The 22,406-nt window shown below is 34.8% G+C and overlaps 1 protein-coding gene across 1 annotated transcript; it reads right to left on the bottom strand.

Annotated features, from left to right (window-relative positions):
- Window positions 1-232: 232 nt before the first annotated feature.
- Window positions 233-21,449, bottom strand: LOC126966137 (papilin-like). The gene is made up of 12 exons (XM_050810070.1): window positions 21,332-21,449; window positions 18,034-18,207; window positions 14,478-14,817; window positions 13,762-13,883; window positions 13,149-13,337; window positions 12,512-12,648; window positions 10,981-11,128; window positions 8,638-9,057; window positions 7,667-7,822; window positions 5,701-5,811; window positions 4,934-5,030; window positions 233-2,491 (listed from the first exon to the last, which is right to left on the bottom strand). The coding sequence occupies exons 2-12, from the start codon at window positions 18,188-18,190 to the stop codon at window positions 2,398-2,400; spliced, it is 1,971 nt and encodes a 656-aa protein (XP_050666027.1). The 5' UTR covers window positions 18,191-18,207; window positions 21,332-21,449; the 3' UTR covers window positions 233-2,397.
- Between the last annotated feature and the right edge of the window lie 957 nt (window positions 21,450-22,406).

Raw genomic sequence — 22,406 nt, 5'->3', positions numbered from 1 at the left:
CTGTTTGATAATTACTATAATAATATACGATCCAAATAAATAGAAAGCGGAGACTTACATCACAAAGAAGAAGCTATATGGAAGTACGATATATATATATTTAAATATGTATCTAAAATAAACACACAGGTACTTTCAATATCTTCGGCCATGTCGAAATTAGTTGTTACATATCCTTGGCTGTTAAATAATAAGAAAATACCATTGAGAGGAAAAGCAAGAAATAAAAGTGTTATTAGTTGTGTGAAGAGCTATTTCACATTTTTATTTACATATTCTTGGACACGATATATTTAAATAGGTATTGTTTCTATCTGCGATTAGTTTTCGTTGTTTTGTTAGTGGTATCTGTTTATGTAGCTGGTGCGTTATTTTCCCCGGAATTGATTTGTTACAGTACCCATACTAAGATATAATATATTTTTTTTATGGAAGAAGAGAGCATACGGGTCACTGGAGAGTAATTGGTATGTTACCACCGCGATCTTTACTCTTATAACATCAGAGGGGTCACAAGAAACTTATAAACCGTCCTATAAACATATATAAAATAAAAAATTGGAAAATCTAAAAGTGCACGCCTCGAACGCTCATGCTTTATTTTTTTTAAGTTAAATTTCGAATAAAATTTAATCATCTGCGTTTAAAAAAAAAACGAGAAGGCTTACAGTAATGATTTTCGAAAGGAACCTTCTCTGCTTAATTGTGAAAATAGTGAAAATAGTATAAGTCTTTTCGAGATATCCGTACCACGCCGTTTTTTTGAACCACACACTACTGGACTTCCACGATAATTTTTTTTAATGTACGTATTCGACAACTTAAAAAAAGTATCAGGATTATTCATTTGTGTCTCAGCTTTATATTGATGTGCTTTTTATAATGTGTAAGAGTAATAGAAAAAAAATATGCAATTTAAAGTGTGGAAATCGTGTGAGCTCGACAGGTCGGTTATAAACCACAAACTCGCCGAGGCGTGCAATTAGAACAGTCAAATATAAGATATATATACTCAGCGATTTTGATAAAATTTTTAGGCCACCCATAAAATCACTACTGGCCAGTGATTCCATTCCAGTTTGGTGACAGTCGATTTAATTATTTAGAAAATAGCACGTTAGTGATAAGTTCATTTCTCTTTTATATATTTATTTGGATCGCTCAGATAATTATTGTGTTTATAAATGCATTCATTGGAAGTTGTTATTAATTATAAAAACTGGAATGAAGTTGTTTCAGGAATAGGGCGTTAGTGAAGTATCTCGAAAACTTAATTAACTTAATATTTTTACTATCTTTCGTATAATATTTCGTTTAATCTTAGGTTAGAAAAAGTTGAGATTTGATTATATAAAAAGAGATTCTTGTAAACTTATTGCGAGTGAGTATGAGAGATCACAATAGTATAGTAAATATTCTATATATAAAATTTAAATACTATCTTGTATAAATATTAACGGTGTTATTACAAAACACTTGTATTAATAAATAATAGTTAAAAAAAACTAAAAAGCACACTTTATATTAAATTCAACTAAAAAGTAGAAAACAAATTTAAATTGAAAATAGTGTAAAAAAAATATATTTTATTGTAAAAAAAGCGTGGGGTGCTTTTTAAGATATTATTAAAATAATAATTCTTCTACACTTCATATATAGTTTTTTACACTATTTTCAATTTAAATTTATTTTCTATTTTTTAGTTGAATTTTATATAAAGCGTGCTTTTTAGTTTTTTTTAACTATTATTTGTTTTTCCTTTTTTAGTATAATTTTATCAAATTAGTGTAATGTCATCGGTGCTCGATAAATCTACAAAGTTTGAATCTAGCCGTTTAAAGTGGGTCAAAATCGCGCCCAAAGAAGTCGGTTACAAACATACAAACATACAGGTGAAGCTAATATAAAGCGTATAAAAAAGCCCTATTACGAATCCGTGTCTTTATGTGGTTTAGTGTCTTTAGACGTCGTTTAAATAGTTAGACACTGTTTAACAAAACACGTGTCTAAGCCATGTTTAAATTTTTGTTTGTAATAACACCGTAAGAGTTTGTATTACATTTATGTTATGTTACAAATTTCTTATAATAATTAATTTGTACACACTTTTTAGATTATTAAGGCACTTTTGTTTCATTTTACATTCTGGATATTTCGAAATCTTTAAATTTATTAAAATATCATTACCTACTTAAAATAATAAAATTTGTTTTCATGCAAATTTATTTGACAGTAAAATCTAAACCTAATATATATTATTATGCTTATAACGGTTTTAAAATTCATATTTCACGAAATTTATTTCTATTTTTTTAATTTAAGTAAATTTCGATATCAAATTTTATCTATAATACATTAACTGGCGTTAGAACTCCCTAATAAGCCGTTATTTTCTCGTTACTTCTTCCTTCTAAATGACATATCGGCCTGCATCAGCTCCGCTTCTTCAGCTTCCAGCTGTCCGGCTTCCACGCAGGACTTGCAGCAGAATCTACAGAACAAAAGTTAAATTGATGACTTCTCACATATTTGATATTATTCAAACACGATTCATATAATATAGGATGTAGCCCTTTATAAACTAACAAGCTGACTCGACAGACGTTTTTCTAGGTACATATAATAAAAAAAATATTGATTCATAGGAATTTGCTAATAATATTTCAAAACATCAAGAATTATTTCGTAAAAAATGCTCCCTGTTGTTTTAATGAAATTGTTTCACAGTGGAACTGTCAAACCGTGCGTCACTAAATTCTCTCATAGAAAATATGTCCATACAAAACAAATATTGAAAAAAAAATTATGGGTAAATGCTAAGTAAAAATTTTATTTCGCTTTGGGACCATCCTATCTCTCAAGTTGGACTAAACTGCACTCCATGAAGTAATCCCCATTAAAATCCGTTCATTTGTTTAAGAGTTCATCGCGGACAAACAACGCGACACGTAATTTATATATATTAAGATTTGTTATATTTATGTACAGTGGTCGTTGAGTTTCTTGTATGTTCCTCTCACGAGCTCAACTTTTTCCGAGCATATGGTAGATTCAGTAATTTTTCAGTAAGTTTGAGCCAAAATGAATAAAAATTATTTGACTTTGACTTTGCGTATTGCACTCTCTCGGGAAATCTAATTTCGGGATACCATCCTCCCTGGTACCTTTACTGCATCTCTAACAACGTGTACTTAGGTGCAAATTAATGATTATCCCTCTAGTTGTTACGGTGGTCACAACAAATAAAAATTTTAATTTAAAAGCAGTCGACACGTCATATTTTTCATACAAAACGCACCTTTCTTAAAAAATACTGATAGGTATCTTGTGCATTCATCTATGTTTCAATCGAAACAGAAAATATAAATTTTAAGAAATAAATTCTACTTGATCTTTGTCCGTTCATAATTTACTCATAGATTGTAAAATTAAATAAAATATTGCGATGGAAACCTCGCGCATGTAATGGAAATTCTACAACGATAAACATTTATTTCACAAATTTGTAATTATTACTCTCGGTTTTCAAGGAGCTTTCTTCCACGTACCACAAAGCTGTAAAAAGAGCTTCCTTGTGCGGTGTTTCCGGGACAATACGACAACCTTGGTTACTTTAAAAAAAAAGCGCGTACACCTTTCTTAAAGGCCGTCAACGCTCCTGTGATTCCACTGGTGTTGCAAGAGAATGTTGGTGGTGCTGATCACTTAACACCAGCACACTCGTTCGACAGCAATACACTTATTGTGTTACATAATATAATAAAAATATAATAATGACACACTTTTACACAAATTATCTTGGCCCAAACTAGGCGCAGCCTGTACTATGGGTATAAGACAACGATATATTTAACACAATATACTTACTTAAGCATACATAAATACTTAGAAACATCCATGACTTGGAAACAAACATTAACGGAGTTTAAATATTCGCACCTGCCGGGATTCGAACCCGGGACCTCTAGCTCAGTATGCAGGGTCACTAACCACTGGGCTATAGGGACGAACATTGATTGGAATAAGAACCAAAGAGCGATATTTGCGATCACCACTCTACAGCGCTAAATTTATTGATACACTTTCTAATCATCCACAAATTAGGTATTTAAATATCAACGGACATATTTTGTTTTATGAAATTCTACACATCAACTCACAACCGGTTGAAAACTATCTAGTTCTTTTTTTATGAAAATTATTGAAAAACCCATAAATTCTGACTGGCACTACAACTGCGTTCGTCACCTTGAGACAAGATGTAAAGTCTCATTTGCCCAGTAATGTAAACACAGTAATGATTACGCATTACTGCTTCACGGCAGAAATAGGCGCCGTTGTGGTACCCATAATCTAGCCGGCATCCTGTGCAAAGGAGCCTCCCACTGGTGAAGTTCTAGTTCTAATTCCAACATCAATAGGCTCATCAATATCCTTGCATTCTGAAATTCAAACAATGCCAATCTTTTATAGAGTAGGACAAACGAACGTTTGGGTCACCTGATGGCAAGTGATCACCTACAATGTTTTCTTGCAAAACCAGAGGAATCGCAGTTACAAAAAAGCAAGAAGACCGAACACGCGCGTTTAGGTCGCGTCTATGGCGTCACACATCATACTTTCTCACTCACACGACGTGCACAACGAACAGTAGATACTAAATAACACAAAATCATTATGAGACCAATGGGAATAGGCCATTGTAGGCGAGCAGTATTATTTTTTTTCTGTCTGTATTGTTTTATTCATAGATTCATTTTAAATGAAAATGTAGACGAAGTATAATCACTTGGGTGAAATCTATGAATTATGTTGAAATGGATGCTATTTAACTAGTACACGGAGGAAATTATTAACTACTCACTCGCGTCCATTAAAAAAGGTTTCATCAACATTGACCGCAATCTCTTCAATATTACTAATTAATACTCACTTAGAATAATATTTGTGACGACAGTAATTGCTGCGTATGATGAGGTGACAATCCGCGAAGTACGGGTTATCCACACACGTTGGTGGTATGTAGATACCTGAAACATTAACATCGAGTTAGTTTTGTCACAAGAAAGGGTTATCGGTATGTTCTTACTAGCGAAACATTATGTCTATGATTAATAATACGTTTCAAATATGATTACCAGTCATTGATGACAATAAACAAATTAGACTAACAATCACGCTCAAAACTCTGCCTACGCGTCTATTAGACAGAGTTGTCGACCGCGCTTTGAATACATCGCCACGCGTTGTCGTATTTCAGGTACGTGCCCCTTTAATTAACACCACATTCCCACCACAAAGTAAGGTGTTAACTTGAATGAATGTTTGATTGCTATCTGTATTAGTTAATGTATACGTTTTTGACGAACTTTTAGCAGGTGATTGGGAGTCATATGTTTATAGAACATCAATGTTTCCATTATATCAAACTCAATTACGCATAAGTACTTTGCACAGCGCACGATTACAGGTAATTGTTACATTATTTTAATTTTTTGGCGTAAATTGCTAACTGTAACCTAATCCGTGCCCTTCTTAAGCCAAGTTTAATTACAATCGTATTACTAGTTTTTGAATACAACGTCTCATAAAACAAAATGGGTGAATAATACTTAAATACACAATCTTAATTTAAAAAAATACCATACCCTAGTACTCTCGGTATACCACTACCGTAGCCCCGCTCAATGTCATAATTACCTTTGACAGTGACGTTGATGACAGATGAATGTGACGTGTATTCGTTTGCCGCCTCGCAGCTGTACTCGCCGCTGTCATTCGACTGTGCCCGGAATATTGTTAAACGTGTCTCTGTAATTCAGTATTACCATCTCAGATTACTATTTTTATATTTTATACTAAGCACTTTTGAATCTGAATATTATGGTGAAAACATTTTCAGTAAAATAAAGTTTATGAAAATTCAATGAATTTTCCAAAATACGGTGATTATACAACGCGTAGTGGCAAATGATATGAAAATGACTCACTCTATTGATATCAATATCCCGATATCAAAATCTTAAACTATATTATCACACAGTCATACCCAAAGACCATGGGAAACTTTGACATTTTTGTGTCCTTAGTGTGATTGTTATCATTTAATGGGAAGTGGTGAGTCAACCACCCATGGACATCCACAACACCATGGGTGACCAAGAGATGCGTCGCCAGCCTTTAAGTTGGGAGCATGCTTTTAGATTTATTTGTATTTGGTGAGTATTGCATGATATGTAGATTAGAATTATTTTATTATTGTTTGCTGAGTTCTCGTAACAGGTTTCGTCATGCTCGCTTAAATGTCACTGCTTGTGGCGGCGACATGGGACGGGTCGTCCCCTTAAAAATGGTTGAAGGAGGCGATGGCTGGCTCATGCGTCATGCTCGTGAACGGGCGCTGCTTGTGGTGGCAGGATGAACCAGTTGCCGGAGACTCGGTTTCAGATTCTTACAAGTTATTGTGTGTATATAAATGCATGGATATATACATATTTATTTATTTATAAGCGCTTATAAAATGCTCACAGAATACCTTTATTTATGGTGTATGTGGATGATGCAGCTACTGTACTCAATGTATTAATTTACATTTACTTTTTGACTTACTCGTGTAAGACATTGACTATTTGACGTTTGAGTGTGTTTGTTGCATCATTTTACATTTTACATATTCTATTGTAATTGAAATGATTTGTAAATCGATGTAAATGTAAATCTTGATATAAAAGAGTGGCAATGAGTTTCTTGCTACCTCTTCTCAATTAGCTCAACCCTTTACGAAGTAGCGGTAGATTCAATAAGAAAAATATTTTTTTTTAACATTCATAAGTGTCATTTCTGTGACCTACGTGAATAAACTGATTTTGATTTGATTTGATTGAAGGTCCGTACGCCTAAATAAACTAATTAATCTATCACTATTTTGTAGTTGTGATTATGTACATATTAATTCGTAATGAAGAGAACGAATTCAATGAGACTTCTTATATTATATAACACGTCACGTTGAACAAACACTGCTCGTTGTTTTTTAAGATATTTCAGTTCGATCTTGCATTAAGATGGTCAGCTTTAATTTGCATTTCTAGATTTTTAAAGAAAGTAATTTCAACTGCATAATTGGACGTATGTCCAGAAAAACTTACCAAACCACAATCATGTCGATATTAAGTTAAGAACACAAAACTGGTTATGAGATTCATATTAACGGGCTGACAAAAAATAGCAGCCCTACTGTCTCTCTAACATGACATAATGACTTAGTAGCCCAACCCACATGTATGGTTACACTTAACATTTACAAAACTTTAAATACAAATTCTTAAAATGTGATGTTTGTGGCTTGGAACGTTTTTCAGGAACTACGTCCAATTTAACAATACAAGAAGGTTATCAGCATAACTTTAGTCTTAGATCATACTTTGGCAGCTGTGAAAACGTCGAAAAAATTGTGTTTAAAATTAACCTCCATTTTGAGCAATGCACGCACACTAACACAAAGTGTCAAACAAATCGCGAGTGTAACACGTCGCTTGTCAAGCACACTAAACATATATTCCTGGCCTGTTTATGTCGGTTGTCTAACAGCAAGAGACTCTTTCTAGAGGTATAAATTATCTAAGACTTTAGTATGGAATTGTGTATCGGAGTTAATCCAACAGACCTGTGATTTGTATCCTGTCTGTGGCTGTGAGCTGCATCCTGTCTTTGGTCCATTGCACACGCGGCTCAGGGTAGCCATCTACGTCACATGCTAATCTGATCTCCGAGCCGGCCACCACTTGAGTTCGCTCTGCGTTGATACGGGTTGTCACGGGCACTGCGGAATTTTACATCTGTTTAATTTCCTGGTATACTCAATGTTAACTTATAAATACACAATATATGCACATACGTTAAACAAATGCAAAGCTAAACGTTGGAAAGTGGGCAGGTACCTACAAATGTTTGGAAAAATGCAGGCCGGAAAACCCGACGCAAAAAAATTAAGTTTACTCCTCCTAGGCAATAGCCTAGGATCAATTTTGAATGAATTGAGCAACAGCTCGGGAATATAACTTAGCTAGAGCTATTTTGCCGAAAGTGTTTTTCTACGCCTGCATTGTAAAAAGTAATACAAAAGTTACAAATTCCGGAGACTGAGAGGATCTTAATGTCTCATCAATAATAATTATTATTTAGTAAAACCGCTGACTATGGTAGAATATTGGGAACAAAACTATCAAAACATTATTTCTACATCCCGAAATGTTTTCCTAACTCCTTTCCTTTCTTAAACCATTTTAATAGCACTAGTATTTTAATTAAGTACCTTTTTTAATTCGTTTGAAAAACTGTTGGCATTCTAGGCATTGCGTATAATACCGGATTACACATATTGCAGGTGACAAAAAACATTTAAAAATGACAAAATGTACCAAGCTGTTCAGATACGTACCTGTCCCAATAGTGTAAATGTACTTTTGTTGTTTTATTCGATGATTATATTATTGGTACGTAGTAATGTCTTATTTATAATAAGGAACTTTATTTGTTTAGATACACATATATATGTATAAATACCACTAACCGCTTAGAGTCACATGCAGAAGAATTATTCATGCAAAGTGCAACATGCATAAGGCTGGTCCTTACCGGCGTAGAGTGGAACCTGGTTTTCTGGTGCTGGTGTGGTAGATGCCTGGGTTTGTATCTGTGGGGTCGTAACCGGGACTTCAAGTTGGGTTACATGTTTAGGTATCTCCACAGATCCGTCGGGTCGGCTCGCTTGAACCACAAAAGGCCATATCGCCGACGAGCCTATTCCGTTATATGCGTGACAAGCATACTCTCCGATAGTCTCTTCGTTCAGTTTCCTGATTAGTAAGACGTTGTCTCTAGCTTCATACAGTGAGCTGCTGTAGGGCACCATAGGCCCGTTCAGACCCCGGTACCAGTAGATAGTCGGTGTTGGGTAACCGTACACGAGACATCGGATTCTGAGGGGTTGGCCAAGGTCTCCGAAGATCTCCTCGTTGGGTATGTTAGCGACACCAGCCGGTCCTTCCACAGGATCTAGCCATGCGAATAATTTAACTACTGAATGAGATCGAGGTAGTGCTGCTACACTGAGGTGGTACTTCAGCTATCAAATTTCAAAATAAAACTAGACAGATTTAAATAAGATATATCTCAGACATATCTTTTTTAAATCGTATACAGCAGATCCAACGCCACCATCCAATAAACCATGAGCAGCAATCCTCAAACTCAAAGGTTAATAAACTATTAATAAACTACAAAATCAAAACCAACACTAAAAAAGTTAAGCTTCGGACATACCTGATTACAGTAAATAACTAAAAGATTACGTTTTCAATTTACTTAGCTTTAATCATCAGGGATGTCCGGAACTAGGGAAATGGTTAGAACCTTGAGAAACTCCCGCGCAGGTTAGTAGAAAAGTAACTACGAGTATCACCGTGAATATCAAGACGGTACGCGCGTGAGGACTGAAGTAATGTACAATACTGCCGAGGCCGATAGACTCCACGAGATAACGTGACCGACTATTGATAGTTTCATTAATGTCACAATTGTTATAATAAGAGACAAAAACAAACACATTAAAGTATTGGCTAATAGACTCAACTCTGCAGCAAACACGATTAAAAAGGCAACATAATTCATTGATGTAGATACTGCTACAGGCAATGCAGGAGATATTAATACAATTTTTATGTAGAAGAATAAAACTAGTCATTCCATTAGTGCTTATTAAGAGCTTTGACAAGAGATTATCTATGAAGTAAACATAAATATCAACTTTTGCATAATATCTTTACATTGAAGTAAAGAGAAATTTTAGAGTAAGGGAATTTCCAAACTAGATCTTAGAAATTTTCTGCATAATCTATATTCAAACAATAAACGAAATAAATAATAATATATTTTATGTATTATTTACATGATTCTATGAAATAAATGAATCAGTTGAAAGTACAAAACCAAAAATTAAAATAAGTATTATTATTTCCAAATTATACAGTTGAGACAAAAGGGTCCCCACTTAATTTTAATATAAAAATAGGTAAAAGGACATTAAAATCTTACTTTGCTATCGAAATAAATGAATCAATTAATCAGCTGAAAGTACAAAACAAGATAGATATCTATATGCTAACCTCAAAAGTATGATTTTAAAATAAGTATAATTATTATTATTTCCATATCATACCATTGAGACTAAAGGGTCCCACTTAATTTTAATAAAACTTAAAAGTACATTAAAATCTTACTGTGTAATCGAAATAAATGAATCAATGAATCAGCTGAAAGTACAAAACAAAATAGATATATGAAAACTTTAAAAGTATGATTTTAAAATAAGTTTTTTATTATTATTTTGGAATAATACCGTTAGGAGCAAAGGGTATTGAGTAAATATATTTAAACGTTCTTTGAAATCTGAAGAACGTTATCTAAATTACACTAGTAAATGTCGATATCACGCCCATTAGGAGTACTGAACTCTGCGATACAACATAATATTTGCTATCATCAATAATGAACTGTTCCCTAGATAATTTAAACACATGCTTGTGATTCACGGTGATACTGGAGTTAAATCACTGATACTTTCATAAAACAATACATTTTAAATTAATCGGACGAAATATGTCTCTAGCCGCTTTAGAATCACTTTTTTAGAGACGGTGTGTTAACTGCTAATATCTTTATCATTAAAATGACGTATGGTCTGCAAAAAAATTGTCAATAAGTTATAAATTAGATAAACAGTTTAATTCGTTGGTAAATGTAGTATTGTTTTGATGAAATTGGAAAAATGCTTGGGAAATTAATGAGTGCTTAAAGAAAATTAGATAACGAACTAATACTACAAGTAACAAGTGATAATAAAATGGCATTTGGGTAAATCATATCTGCGGTTATTTTATCTAATTCCCTGTTCATTTCCATGCGTTCTCGTACACTTACCATCAACATGCAACGTTACTTCCTGCGTGGCACTCCCCAATTCGTTATTCGCGATACAAATATAGACTCCAGAGTCGTTACGATACAGAGATACTATTTCTAACGCTCCATCTGATAACAGACGATATCTTCCGACGTCACCGTTGATCTATAAGAAAAATATAATATTCATAAAACGAGATAATAACTAATACTAAGCGAGATTATAAAGATAATAAATTCCCGCTTAAATCTTCTCTTTTAAAATTTATGTATGTATTAAATAAATTTTATGAGCATTTTTCATGAGCTAATCAAATAACTATTTATTTACCTATTTGAACTCCAATATATCAGATTATTAAAAATAATTTTATTTATTACATTAAAAATAAGTATTTATATATTATTATTGTTAAAATTAAATTTCAAGATACCTTTTTTTAATTACTTAGGTATTGTATCCAGTATTCTTTTAGGTTGTGTGGAAGAGATCAGACCGCTCATTGAGCATCTATGACTGACTATAAATTATCTTAAGATCATTTTATAACTTTTATTTTAAAGACTTACCCCCTTATTCATAATGGTCCGCTAACTGTAAACAGCCGCTAAGGAGTGTTTTTTCTCATTCTGACTTAGGTCAATAGAAGAAGACAGAGTGAGAATTAGCAATGCTTTAAGTTAGCAGACTATTATGAATAAGCAATATGCAATACAGTGTCTATCTATCAAATGAAATAATAAATTGTTATGAACCAAATATGATATTCAAAAGGTGGCAGGTCCGACTTGGATGAGGAAACCAAGAGATTTTCTTTGTGGAGAACTCTTGGGGAGGCCTATGCTGGAAAGCAAGACAATCTAGAAACCAGTGTCTAATACTAATATATAATAAACTAATGATATTTATTAAACAAATTAAAACAGAAGATATAAGATAAGAAATGTAACTGTAATTATAAAGGGTTACCTCGTAAGGACCTAGATCCTTTATGATAAGAAAAAGAATGAGAATTTGTGTCCAAAACAGAAGCGGACATGTCGAACATGAACTGTAAAAACAATCAATAAATATTTACCTACTATTTACGTGGTTTTGTTTCATTCTTTAGAACTAACTAATAATTTTATTACAATGCCCGGGGAGGCTATCATCTAAGTTTTTTGTAATGAAAACTACTATTTGTTATACCTTTTTGGATAGCTGATAAAATGAAGATGTTTGTAAGCTCATCTGCAAATAGACTTCCATAGATTTTTTTTAAGTATCCCTTAAAGAAAAACACATCTTAGGTTTTTTTTGTTTGATTTTTCACTATTCTCCATCTTTCACGAATCATTTTATTCTGCAACTGTATTTTTTTTAATTGAAATAAATAGAGCAATGCATCTTCTAAAATAAAACGTATAAACAAACATACCAGAGGCTCAGATTCAAAAAAAAAGATACAACAAAAGGCAAAAAACATTATCATTATTATTATGCAAATATCTTTGAATCGTATAGATTTAAAGCTATGGACAAAAAACTATAAGTTTAAATACTAACCGTTATTTCGTTTCGTCGCCAGGTGATCAAAGGCGGAGGGTTCCCGTGGAATAGACATCTGAGGGTCGCAACTCCTCCTTCACTTGCGCGTACTTCCGGTTCTCTTTCCTCACTAGGTTGAGGAGCTTGCGGTACACCTGCAAACACGCAACGTTAACAAAAATATATAGTTTGAGTTTCTTGCTACTTCTTCTCATTAGCTCAACTATATAATTTGAGTTTTTTGCTACTTCTTCTCATTAGCTCAACCCTTTAAGAAGTAGCGGTAGTAGACTTATTACTTATTTCGGATCGAAAGTTTAACAGTAGGGGGCTCCTATGCACAGGATGACGGCTAGATTATGGGTACCATAACGGCACCTATTTCTGCCGTGAAGCAGTAATGTGTAAACATTATTGTGTTTCGGTCTAAAGTTCACCGTAGCTAGTAAATTTGCTGGACAAATGAGACTTAACATCTTAACGTCTCAAGGGGGACGAGCGCAATTTTAGTGCCGCACACAATTTTTGAGGTTTCTTTTTAAATTTGGAGTGGTACTGCATTGTAATGGGCAGGGCATATCAATTACCATCAGCTGAACGTCCTTTTTTATATGAAAATGTGGGGATGATATCACTTCACTCATATCGAGAGTACCTGGATTGTAAATGTTTGTGGGTGCTGATGTTGTAGCAGGAGTTGGCTCCATACAGAGCTGACTACAGCCTCGCACGCAACATTTTCCGACACCGAGACAGTCCGCATCGTCATTGCACTCGCGTCGACAGTTTCTCTCCGTTAAAGCTCGCAGTAGATTCAGGGGTGGACATTCGCCTGGCTTGTTCACTGAAATTAAAGTTAGAAACACATATTTTCAATTCAAGAAGTGGAGGTCGTCATCTAAATCGTGTGCTTCGTGTTTTTCTGCAAACTTTACTCAAAGCAAGTAGCTGTTCATAGACCAATCTGGATCAACAATTTGAGCAGCTCAAATGGTTCGAGCTGCTACAGGGGTGCGCCATACTAGAGACGACAGCTATCTTCCGTACGTGGCCGGACCTGCACTTTGTGGAGCGCTAGAATGTGGCTTGAAGTGAAGAAGATTGCCGTGCTCCAATTCATTTCACAATATTGTTCTTTTTTGGGAATATATCCAAATTATATTGGCTGGTTATGAATTCATGACCTTTTTGTATTGCAAGTGAAGACGAGCAGCGGTGGCCATATATTATCACCATCATATAAAACAATAATGGGGTAATAAACTTACCGGTTCTACAGTCAGCCGTGTACTGCATCTCATCTGTCACCGATACCTTGTACCTTGTGGCTACACAACGTTTCCCGGGTGCACAGTTCTTGTTAGCGCAAGGGTGCTTCAAGCAGGTACACCTGTTTACAATATATATCATATTGTTATCAAATAACATCAAATTTACTATTTTTAAACTCAAAAGCTTCAACCATTATGATTTTAGTAAAATGGTTTTACACAGAGTCCAAAAATTAGCCCAGGTAATAATTCCTGAGCTGTGTAAATTTGTATGCTTTTTGCCTTGAGGAGAAATAGGTTCTACAGCCTCTCCAGAAAATAAGCAAGGATTCGAGTCAGTTAGGCTTGATACAAAAAAAGCCGATAATTCATATTGATATTTTCTATTTTATATGAAGCCCGTTAGCATTCTGGAATGATATTAGTAGTGGAATGCTCTCAGAAAACATTACATTCATTCATATTTTCTTTCACGTTAGAACCAGATAGACCCTGTACAGCTACTCAATTAATTGACGACCTATCTATTATATTCTGATAAATAAGTCAGATCGCATCAGCCATGATCGCTTTTGTGTATGACTGTGACTCAACGAACTCTTGCAAAAACAAAAGGCGAATAATGGGACTAAAGATAACAATTATTTTCCGTACTTAGAAGACGCATGGTTAGAAGTCCAAACTTCCGTGAAGACACTCTGTGGCAATCTCACCTGGTGCAGCCGTCTTCGCTGACGTACTTGGAGATGCCGTACTGGCACTTGGTAGTGTCACACTCTTTCTGTAGCGTCGCGCAGTCTACTTCTACTTGCACGCAGGTGCAGCGTTCGCAGCCGCTCGGCGTGCGTGTCCGCTGCACGCTGTACTCGCAGTGCAGCGCCGCGCACTCCTCCTGGTACGTGCTGCAGTCCTGGTCCACCTCCACACAGCTGCACTGCTCACAGCCGCCCAGGGTGCGCGTGCGCTGGACGCCGTTCTCGCACGCGATCGTCGCGCACTCCTCCACGTACTCGGAACAATCGTCTACATCATCTGGCGCCACTTCATTGGTATCTGTTACGTAATCAAGTACGTCATCATTAATAAGTGTGCAAGTTTTTTTAACCACAGACATAACAACACTAACAGATTCAAATTTAGAAAAAAATGCCAACAATTAATTTACAAAGTGCAGTTATAGCTTATCTTATTACCTTTAAACGAGCAATTCTTGTATACATTATTTGAATCTCGAAACGGCTCCAACGATTTTAATGAAGTTTAGTATACAGGGGGCTTCAGGGGCGATAAATCTATCTAGCAAGATTTCAATTTTAAAAAATTTAGTTTTATCCGTGTTTTAATAAAAATATTAGAATACAAAGGTAAATTTCGCTGGCGATCCACGGTTTGAGTCAAGATGTCTCCAGTCCAATTATTTTTTCCCTTTTCTTTTTCAAGTTCCTTATTTTATGGAAACTATTATTGGGAGCCCTAGTATAAGTATATTTTCTACACTGCCTTAGTAATGAAACCAACTTTGTGCAAATATTTTTATTGTATTGGAGGTGTTTCGGAACAAAGATAAAAGTCAAATCAATAACACAGTATCGATACATAAATTGAAAAATATGGCTCTTTCTGACATCAAGCTAAATACTTATTACTAATAAAATGTTAACCTAAATGTACTCTTAATTTTTTATTTAAATAACCAAAAATATTGTTCATATGTCATCAGTATGAATGTCATAACTAAATATAATTTCCAAAAAATACGATTTACCAAATCAAACAAATATATATGTATATTAAATAAATATAAATGTAACGTAAAAATAATAATATAAATAGTAATAAAATAAATATAACGTAAAAATAGTAATAAAATAAATGAACGATTATTCCAAGATATAGAGAGTCGTTTTAGTAGTTTCTACTCGCACTGTATCGGTATAGTATTTGTAATACAACAACTCGATATTTTAGTCATTGGCATTATATGTAAACCAATAATTTCTTATTGATGACAAATATTCCTCAAATTTGTACACGATTTTTGAAATTAACAACATGAATCTACTTAACCAAAATAATTAAAATTGCAACAATTTGTGCTTTGTATTACCACATAGGGATAGATACTTACATATTACGAATTAATTTATTACAACATATAATTTATGGTGTCATCCATCAAGTTTTTAATCAAACCAGGCGTATTTTTATACGTTCGTTTTCATTATTTCTCGGTACCATAATAAAGTCGCGTCGTGCCGCAAGTTGGCTCATGCAGTGTGGGTAAGCCCTTAGTGTGAAAGAGAAGACCAAGCAAAGCGTGCGAGCGGTGCGATCGATAGCGCAAGCTTATCATCGTACTGTCAGCTCTACATTCCTCAAACATAACATGGACAAAATTTTACAACAGTGCTATTTTACGCACACACACTAATGCTGGCCAATTAAGTAATCCGAATGGCGTTTCGTGGGAGCGCCGGTCATAGAAAGTGCCTAAAGATTAGATGTTTGTACGGGACAAACTTTACTACTCTGCTCACACTTCATAACTGTTTTTTATGTGTAAAGATTTTTGGTCATCTTTTCACATTATGTACAGTGTCTGATTAAATTTCGGTCCAATAAAAAAATTTATCTACATGTACCTACCAGATAGTAAAATTATACCGAGAATACAAAATTGAAGTGAATCCATCTATGTCTATAAAATAACAGATGTATTAAATTTCATTTTATTTATTTAGAGAATCATCAGTGCCAAAAGGACATCTGCAGCTCCGACTAAAAATCGTGAGTAAAAACCTCACAGATCAGGGTTCCGTTCTCGGCCATTTCCTCGCCGAAAAATTAAAGAATCGAAAAGAAATTTCGGAAACTAAATGGGAAGTAAATATTCTGTGTCATTCTGTTCATTTTTTTTTCGGATTTGTATTTGCGTTTTTGATTGGAGCTTTTTTTGGAGTACTCAAGAACTAACAAAAAGAAAAATATCAAAAAAAAAGCAAAATAGAGAGTCACATAAAATGATAGCACATATTATTGATCTTATTTGAAATAATTTTTATCTAGGGTTAAAAACCGAGGAGCATAGTGTCCATTTGTATTAAAAAATGGCCACTAAAAGGATGTAAATACTACGTAATAAGCGGCGGGACTGCCTAAATAAAAACGTTTAAAGTTTATTTTAGTGTGAAACGTGCAGTTATTTGACATAAGTTTGAAATAGTAAATTACAATATTATGGCGACGAAGTATAATCCTGCTAAGTTTTAAAGTACAGTAACAGTCGCCTAAACCGAAGTGGACTTCGGTTATCTCCATTTTTTCATGATTAAAGCCGTCATCTGTCAATCTCTCAAGGACTACACGTTTCATACAATCTCTTTTTTCAGATTGGTCACTAATATTTCCTCGTTACTAAATCAATAGACCAGCGCTGCCTATGCCATGTAGAACACAAAAGCTGTCAGTTGGCTCAGCAATGTAATACCGAGTGGCGCCGGCAACTTGCAGCGCCCGCTACACTCCTGGTACGAGTGGAAGTTGTTGTCATTGCCCCCGCAGCCCAAGAACACGAAGGGCAGGCACTCGCCGTGACTCTCGCTGTAGTGCCAACGCCTAGATCCAGTGCCGGAAGCGCACTCTTCGCCGATCGACACAGGAAGCAGGCACTCCATTTCTACCCCCGTCACCAAATTTGTTACATTAACTGGGTGGGTGTAGATTGTAGCGTGGAGTTGGATCTAACTCCTTGATCGTGCTACAAAATCTAACTTACAATATTTTAGCTGGATTGAATGTAGTTTTTGTATTCTTACGTAAGCATCATTGTTACAGTAAAATAAAATTAATTTCAATGCTACTATGCGGAGGCTTATGAAAGTACCAAGTTTATGCTAATCTACTAGGTATTTTTATATATACAACGTTATTTTTATAATAGTAGATCTATTAAATTTCGGAAATACATTTATGTACCAAATATATTCGTTGATGCTTTTATGGAAACATATTACTTTGCTTATGCATTTACTTTTGAGATGATAGTGCCACTTCTTGGTCTAAATTAATAGTAAATTTTGATGTGATTTGATTTATGATATGTATAAGTGTAAATTTGAGTATGCAGTGAACCATACTATTACTTAATTTAATAATAATTTATCTTTTCTCAATGCCAAAAAATTCGTTCTAAATATGTTACGCAAAAATGAAAGTTTTGAAAAAAGAAAGTGAGTGAGGATTACTTTGTTTATGTAAATAAAAACTTACTGGGATTATTAAAACCACAAACTTCTTCACATTCAGATTCAGTGGAGAAGCGATTGGGTCCACCTTTACAGCCTCCGTACGTGAAAGGTAGGCAGCGGCGAGATATGATATCCCAGTAGAACTTGGGGATAATGTAGAGGCAGGGGCCTGGGTCCATCTCATGGCTGCAAACATCTAGATGTCGTAAACAAAACCAAAATAAATCTCAGACAAAAATAATTAGCGTATATAAATGAAAAAATTGTCCATTTTCCTCACTACTAGGATTATGCAGCGTGGTGCTAAATTGGCGATTTTAAATGAACACATGAAGTGCCCTTGGGTACTAGCTCTTTCATATACACCAATATCGAAAGTGGCGTACGGCACACCACGCCCTGAATAAGTTCTGACCATCATTTTGTTTATAAGATAGTTTATTTTGCATGGTCTTATAGTTGTTTCAATAGAATTCTTATACATTCTCTCATATCATCATTATTTATAAGCAATCTATTAATACACGTAAAATAATACGCATTGACAGGCTGCTCCAGACATATTGAAATGCAAGTTCGATTAGCGAGTAGCATTAAATAAAATGGAGTGTCTAAAAATAAAATGGGGACTCTAAAACTAAAATGGGGATTCTTATAAAGAAATAGGGATTCTAAAATATAAAATGGGGACTCTAAAACTAAAATGGGGGTTCTTATAAAGAAATAGGGATTCTAAAATATAAAATGGGGACTCTAAAACTAAAATGGGGATTCTTGTAAGGAAATAGGGATTCTAAAATATAAAATGGGGACTCTAAAACTAAAATGGGGATTCTTGTAATGAAATAGGGATTCTAAAATATAAAATGGGGATTCTTATAAAGAAATAGGGATTCTAAAATATAAAATGGGGACCCTAAAATTAAAATGGGGATTCTTGTAAAGAAATAGGGATTCTAAAATATAAAATGGGGACTCTAAAACTAAAATGGGGGTTCTTATAAAGAAATAGGGATTCTAAAATATAAAATGGGGACTCTAAAACTAAAATGGGGATTCTTATAAAGAAATAGGGATTCTAAAATATAAAATGGGGACACTATAACTAAAATGGGGATTATTTCTTATCTTGCAAATAAAGATGATTTGATTTGATTTGAAAATATAAATAGGGATTCTTATAAATTCTTAAAGTATCATAGTCAGCTCAAACTTGGAAACAACATTTCGTTCCTTACCCAGTCCTCTGAATGCTCCACACTGTCTCTCACACTCCTCTTCAGTGTTATACGCGTTAATATTAGGACAGTTGCCAATGATTCCCTCCACACACCGCTGAACGCTGGAGTCGTAGTAGAATGCTGTGACGTTTACACCGCACGCTTCAAGAGATGATGGTGTTTGGCACTCAGAATCCTATGAACGTATTTAATTTTGTAATATTTTTTTTTTGTTATAATGTAATCTGCTATCGATAGCTTATACTATAAGCAGGAGAATGGAAAGGAGATCTGCATAGGCCCTATTTCCTGTGAGGAAAATGCGAGAGTCAATGTGAGAAAAAAAAAGGGACAAAGAGATCCCAAAATCCTTTCTGGGACCTGTTTTTCCATTTTCTATTACTATTTGTCTAGGTCAAAAATTTGGGATCTTTTAAGTCGTTTTAGCTGGTTTTGCCTTTATACCTTTTATGCCTTTGGAATGAGGATCATGAGCTCCTCGTCTCAAAGCTTCTTTGGGTGGACTTCTAAACGAGATTTATATTTTTCTCGAGTTGCCGCGATTTCTCTTTTGACGAGAGGAATTGTACATTGTACAAAGCGCAGGTGCGCCGGTCCGGCCACATATGGAGTATTGCTGTCATCTCTGGTCTGGCGCACCCCAGTATCAGTTCGATCCATTTGACCGCGTGTAATGTAAAGCAGCAGGAATTGTCGGGGACCCACTGCTCTGTGAACGGCTGGATTACTTGGCGTTGCGTAGAGACATCATTTACTTTTATCAATTGCGTAGAGACATCATTTACTTTTATCACGGGTAGTGTTCCGAAGAGCTTTTTCACGTGATTTCTGCCGCCGAATTCCACCTTCGCACGATACGTCATTAGTTAGGATATCATCTCCGCCTTCTGGATGTGTGGCGGTCCTCCACAGTGCGGTTTTCAAGGAACTTTCTTCCACGTACTACAGAACGGTGGAATCAACTGCCTTGTGCGGTGTTTCCGGGACGATACGACATGGGTACACATTTCTTACAGGCCGGCAATGCTCCTGTGATTCCTCTGGTGTTGCAAGAGAATGGGAGCGGTGCCCGTACGATCGTTTGTCCTCCTTTTCCATAAAAAAGAGGAATCTTTGCGTACTTTTCGACCTCATGGTTGGTTATGAACCATGGTGCTTTTATGATGCTTTTCAGGATTGCGTGTTCACATCATGTAATAAATAAAATAAAATTCGTACATGAATTGCGGTTATTAGAGATTATTTAACATTACATCACATCATAAATTAAAAAAAAAAACATCAAAAACTACATTTTTTTAATTTTTTACAATAAAATTTATAATTTAAATAGCTTGTAATAAAGAAGGTATTTAATACAACCAATGAAAATATTATTATACCGTATAATTTAGTTAAAAATAACACTTAGTTAAAATCATAAAATTATTTTTATTTTATAATTTGTATATAAATTGAAATTATATATTATAATTCGTCGTTGTTGTTCAGTCGACATATGAGTTACAAAAGCCTTGGTAGCTGAAGTATGGTACAAATGGTCTATTTGACAAGCTAACGTCACGGTGTCGAATTTGCGTGACGATGTGCGCGCGCATCTTAAAAATCATCCTGATAATATTATTTCCCTAACGCGCACTGACCTCTAGTATTTACCGCTGGACTGGCGGCTGTCAAAGTTTTTTTGTGCCTGTTTGTAATTCGCCATCTTGACGCCGTTGGGCATATAGCGAGAGTCTGCGTTACTAAAACTAGTGATGACAACCTCAGCAACAAACATCGATACGAAAATTATTTACATTAAAATTGTGTACTTTATTAGTGAAGTATAAATACCATGAAAAACGACGGAAATTAATTCAAAATGCATTAATACTTCAGAGTACTATAAGCTTCTCTCACAGCAATTTGTAATATACGTCAAAATTTGTTCTCTGGACGCTCGCGAGTAGCGTTTGAAATAGGCACAAAAAATTTGCTGTCAATCATATTTAACAGCCTGTCCAGTGGTATTTATACAGGTCAGTGCCTAACGCGCCTAAAGTACAATTTCAAAACTATTGAAATGATTCTTCTTACCCTCCGGCTATCTGGGACATATGCAGTAGAAAGAGTTGTGTCTACAACAGGAGCTCTGGTTGTTGGGACAGGCCTTCTAGTTGTAACCGCACTGGCAGAACACTGAATCTCGCATTCATCTTTTGTAGCAAATCTGAAATTAAACAATTAAACATGAAAAGCTGTGGACTTACTTTTTTGCAGACAAGCTCAACGTGATGGTCGGTTATTATTACCAGATATTAGATCACCACGTAAACGACAAGCCATCGATATTATTATACATACATATATTTTACGGTTATTATTACTGTACACGCTTCTTGAATCTTTCCTCTTTAATCATCCTTAAATGAAACAAATCTTATAACTATATATATACAATAGTATGATTACATTAAATTAAAACTATCCTTAAGTGTATCAGGCATCATTTCCGCGGCGGTGAATTTGTATTTCACGCCATCTAGGAGCATTTTATCAAACTCTTAAGGCAATTATGAAATGATATCATGGAACGTACGCGTATACAAATAATTCTGTAATGATGAAGTAATGTTTTCATTTACGAAAAGATGGCGCTGTATACGTAATCTGTTTCCATTATAAATTATTAATGCGTGATTAAACTGAGCTAATTATTATAAGAGCTAGTTCGGTGATCTCCGGCTAGCTGAATTAAGTGATCTTTCAATATAACTAAAACATTTTGAATCGGTTATTTAGGCTATTTATCCTGAGGATGTTTGCTCCATTCCCAGTCCGTGGTATAATTAAGAAATTCATTTATATTATAATGGCTGCACCTATTATCATTCCCATGACAGCCGGTGTAGGTAAACTCTTCGCACTCTTTAGTTCTTGCGTTAAAGTACCAGGAGTCGTAGCTCTCCAAACAATTGCCAGGTTCTGGCTCCTGCCGACAAGGATCTGAAACAAAGTAACGAAGTCAAATTTATTTTCTGTATTGAACGTAGTTAAGTACTCAAACCACACTCTGGTCAAAATAGAGTTATGTATGCCATCGCACTCCTGAAGGTCGTGTCTGTCATGTAGTTAAACCCCTATTTTTAAAATGTACACGGAAACTGTTTTT

The sequence above is a fragment of the Leptidea sinapis genome, chromosome 9 (assembly GCF_905404315.1).
Source record: "Leptidea sinapis chromosome 9, ilLepSina1.1, whole genome shotgun sequence".
Taxonomy (NCBI): domain Eukaryota; kingdom Metazoa; phylum Arthropoda; class Insecta; order Lepidoptera; family Pieridae; genus Leptidea; species Leptidea sinapis.
Note: the sequence above shows the minus strand (reverse complement) of the source record. Positions and strands in the feature narration are given on the sequence as shown.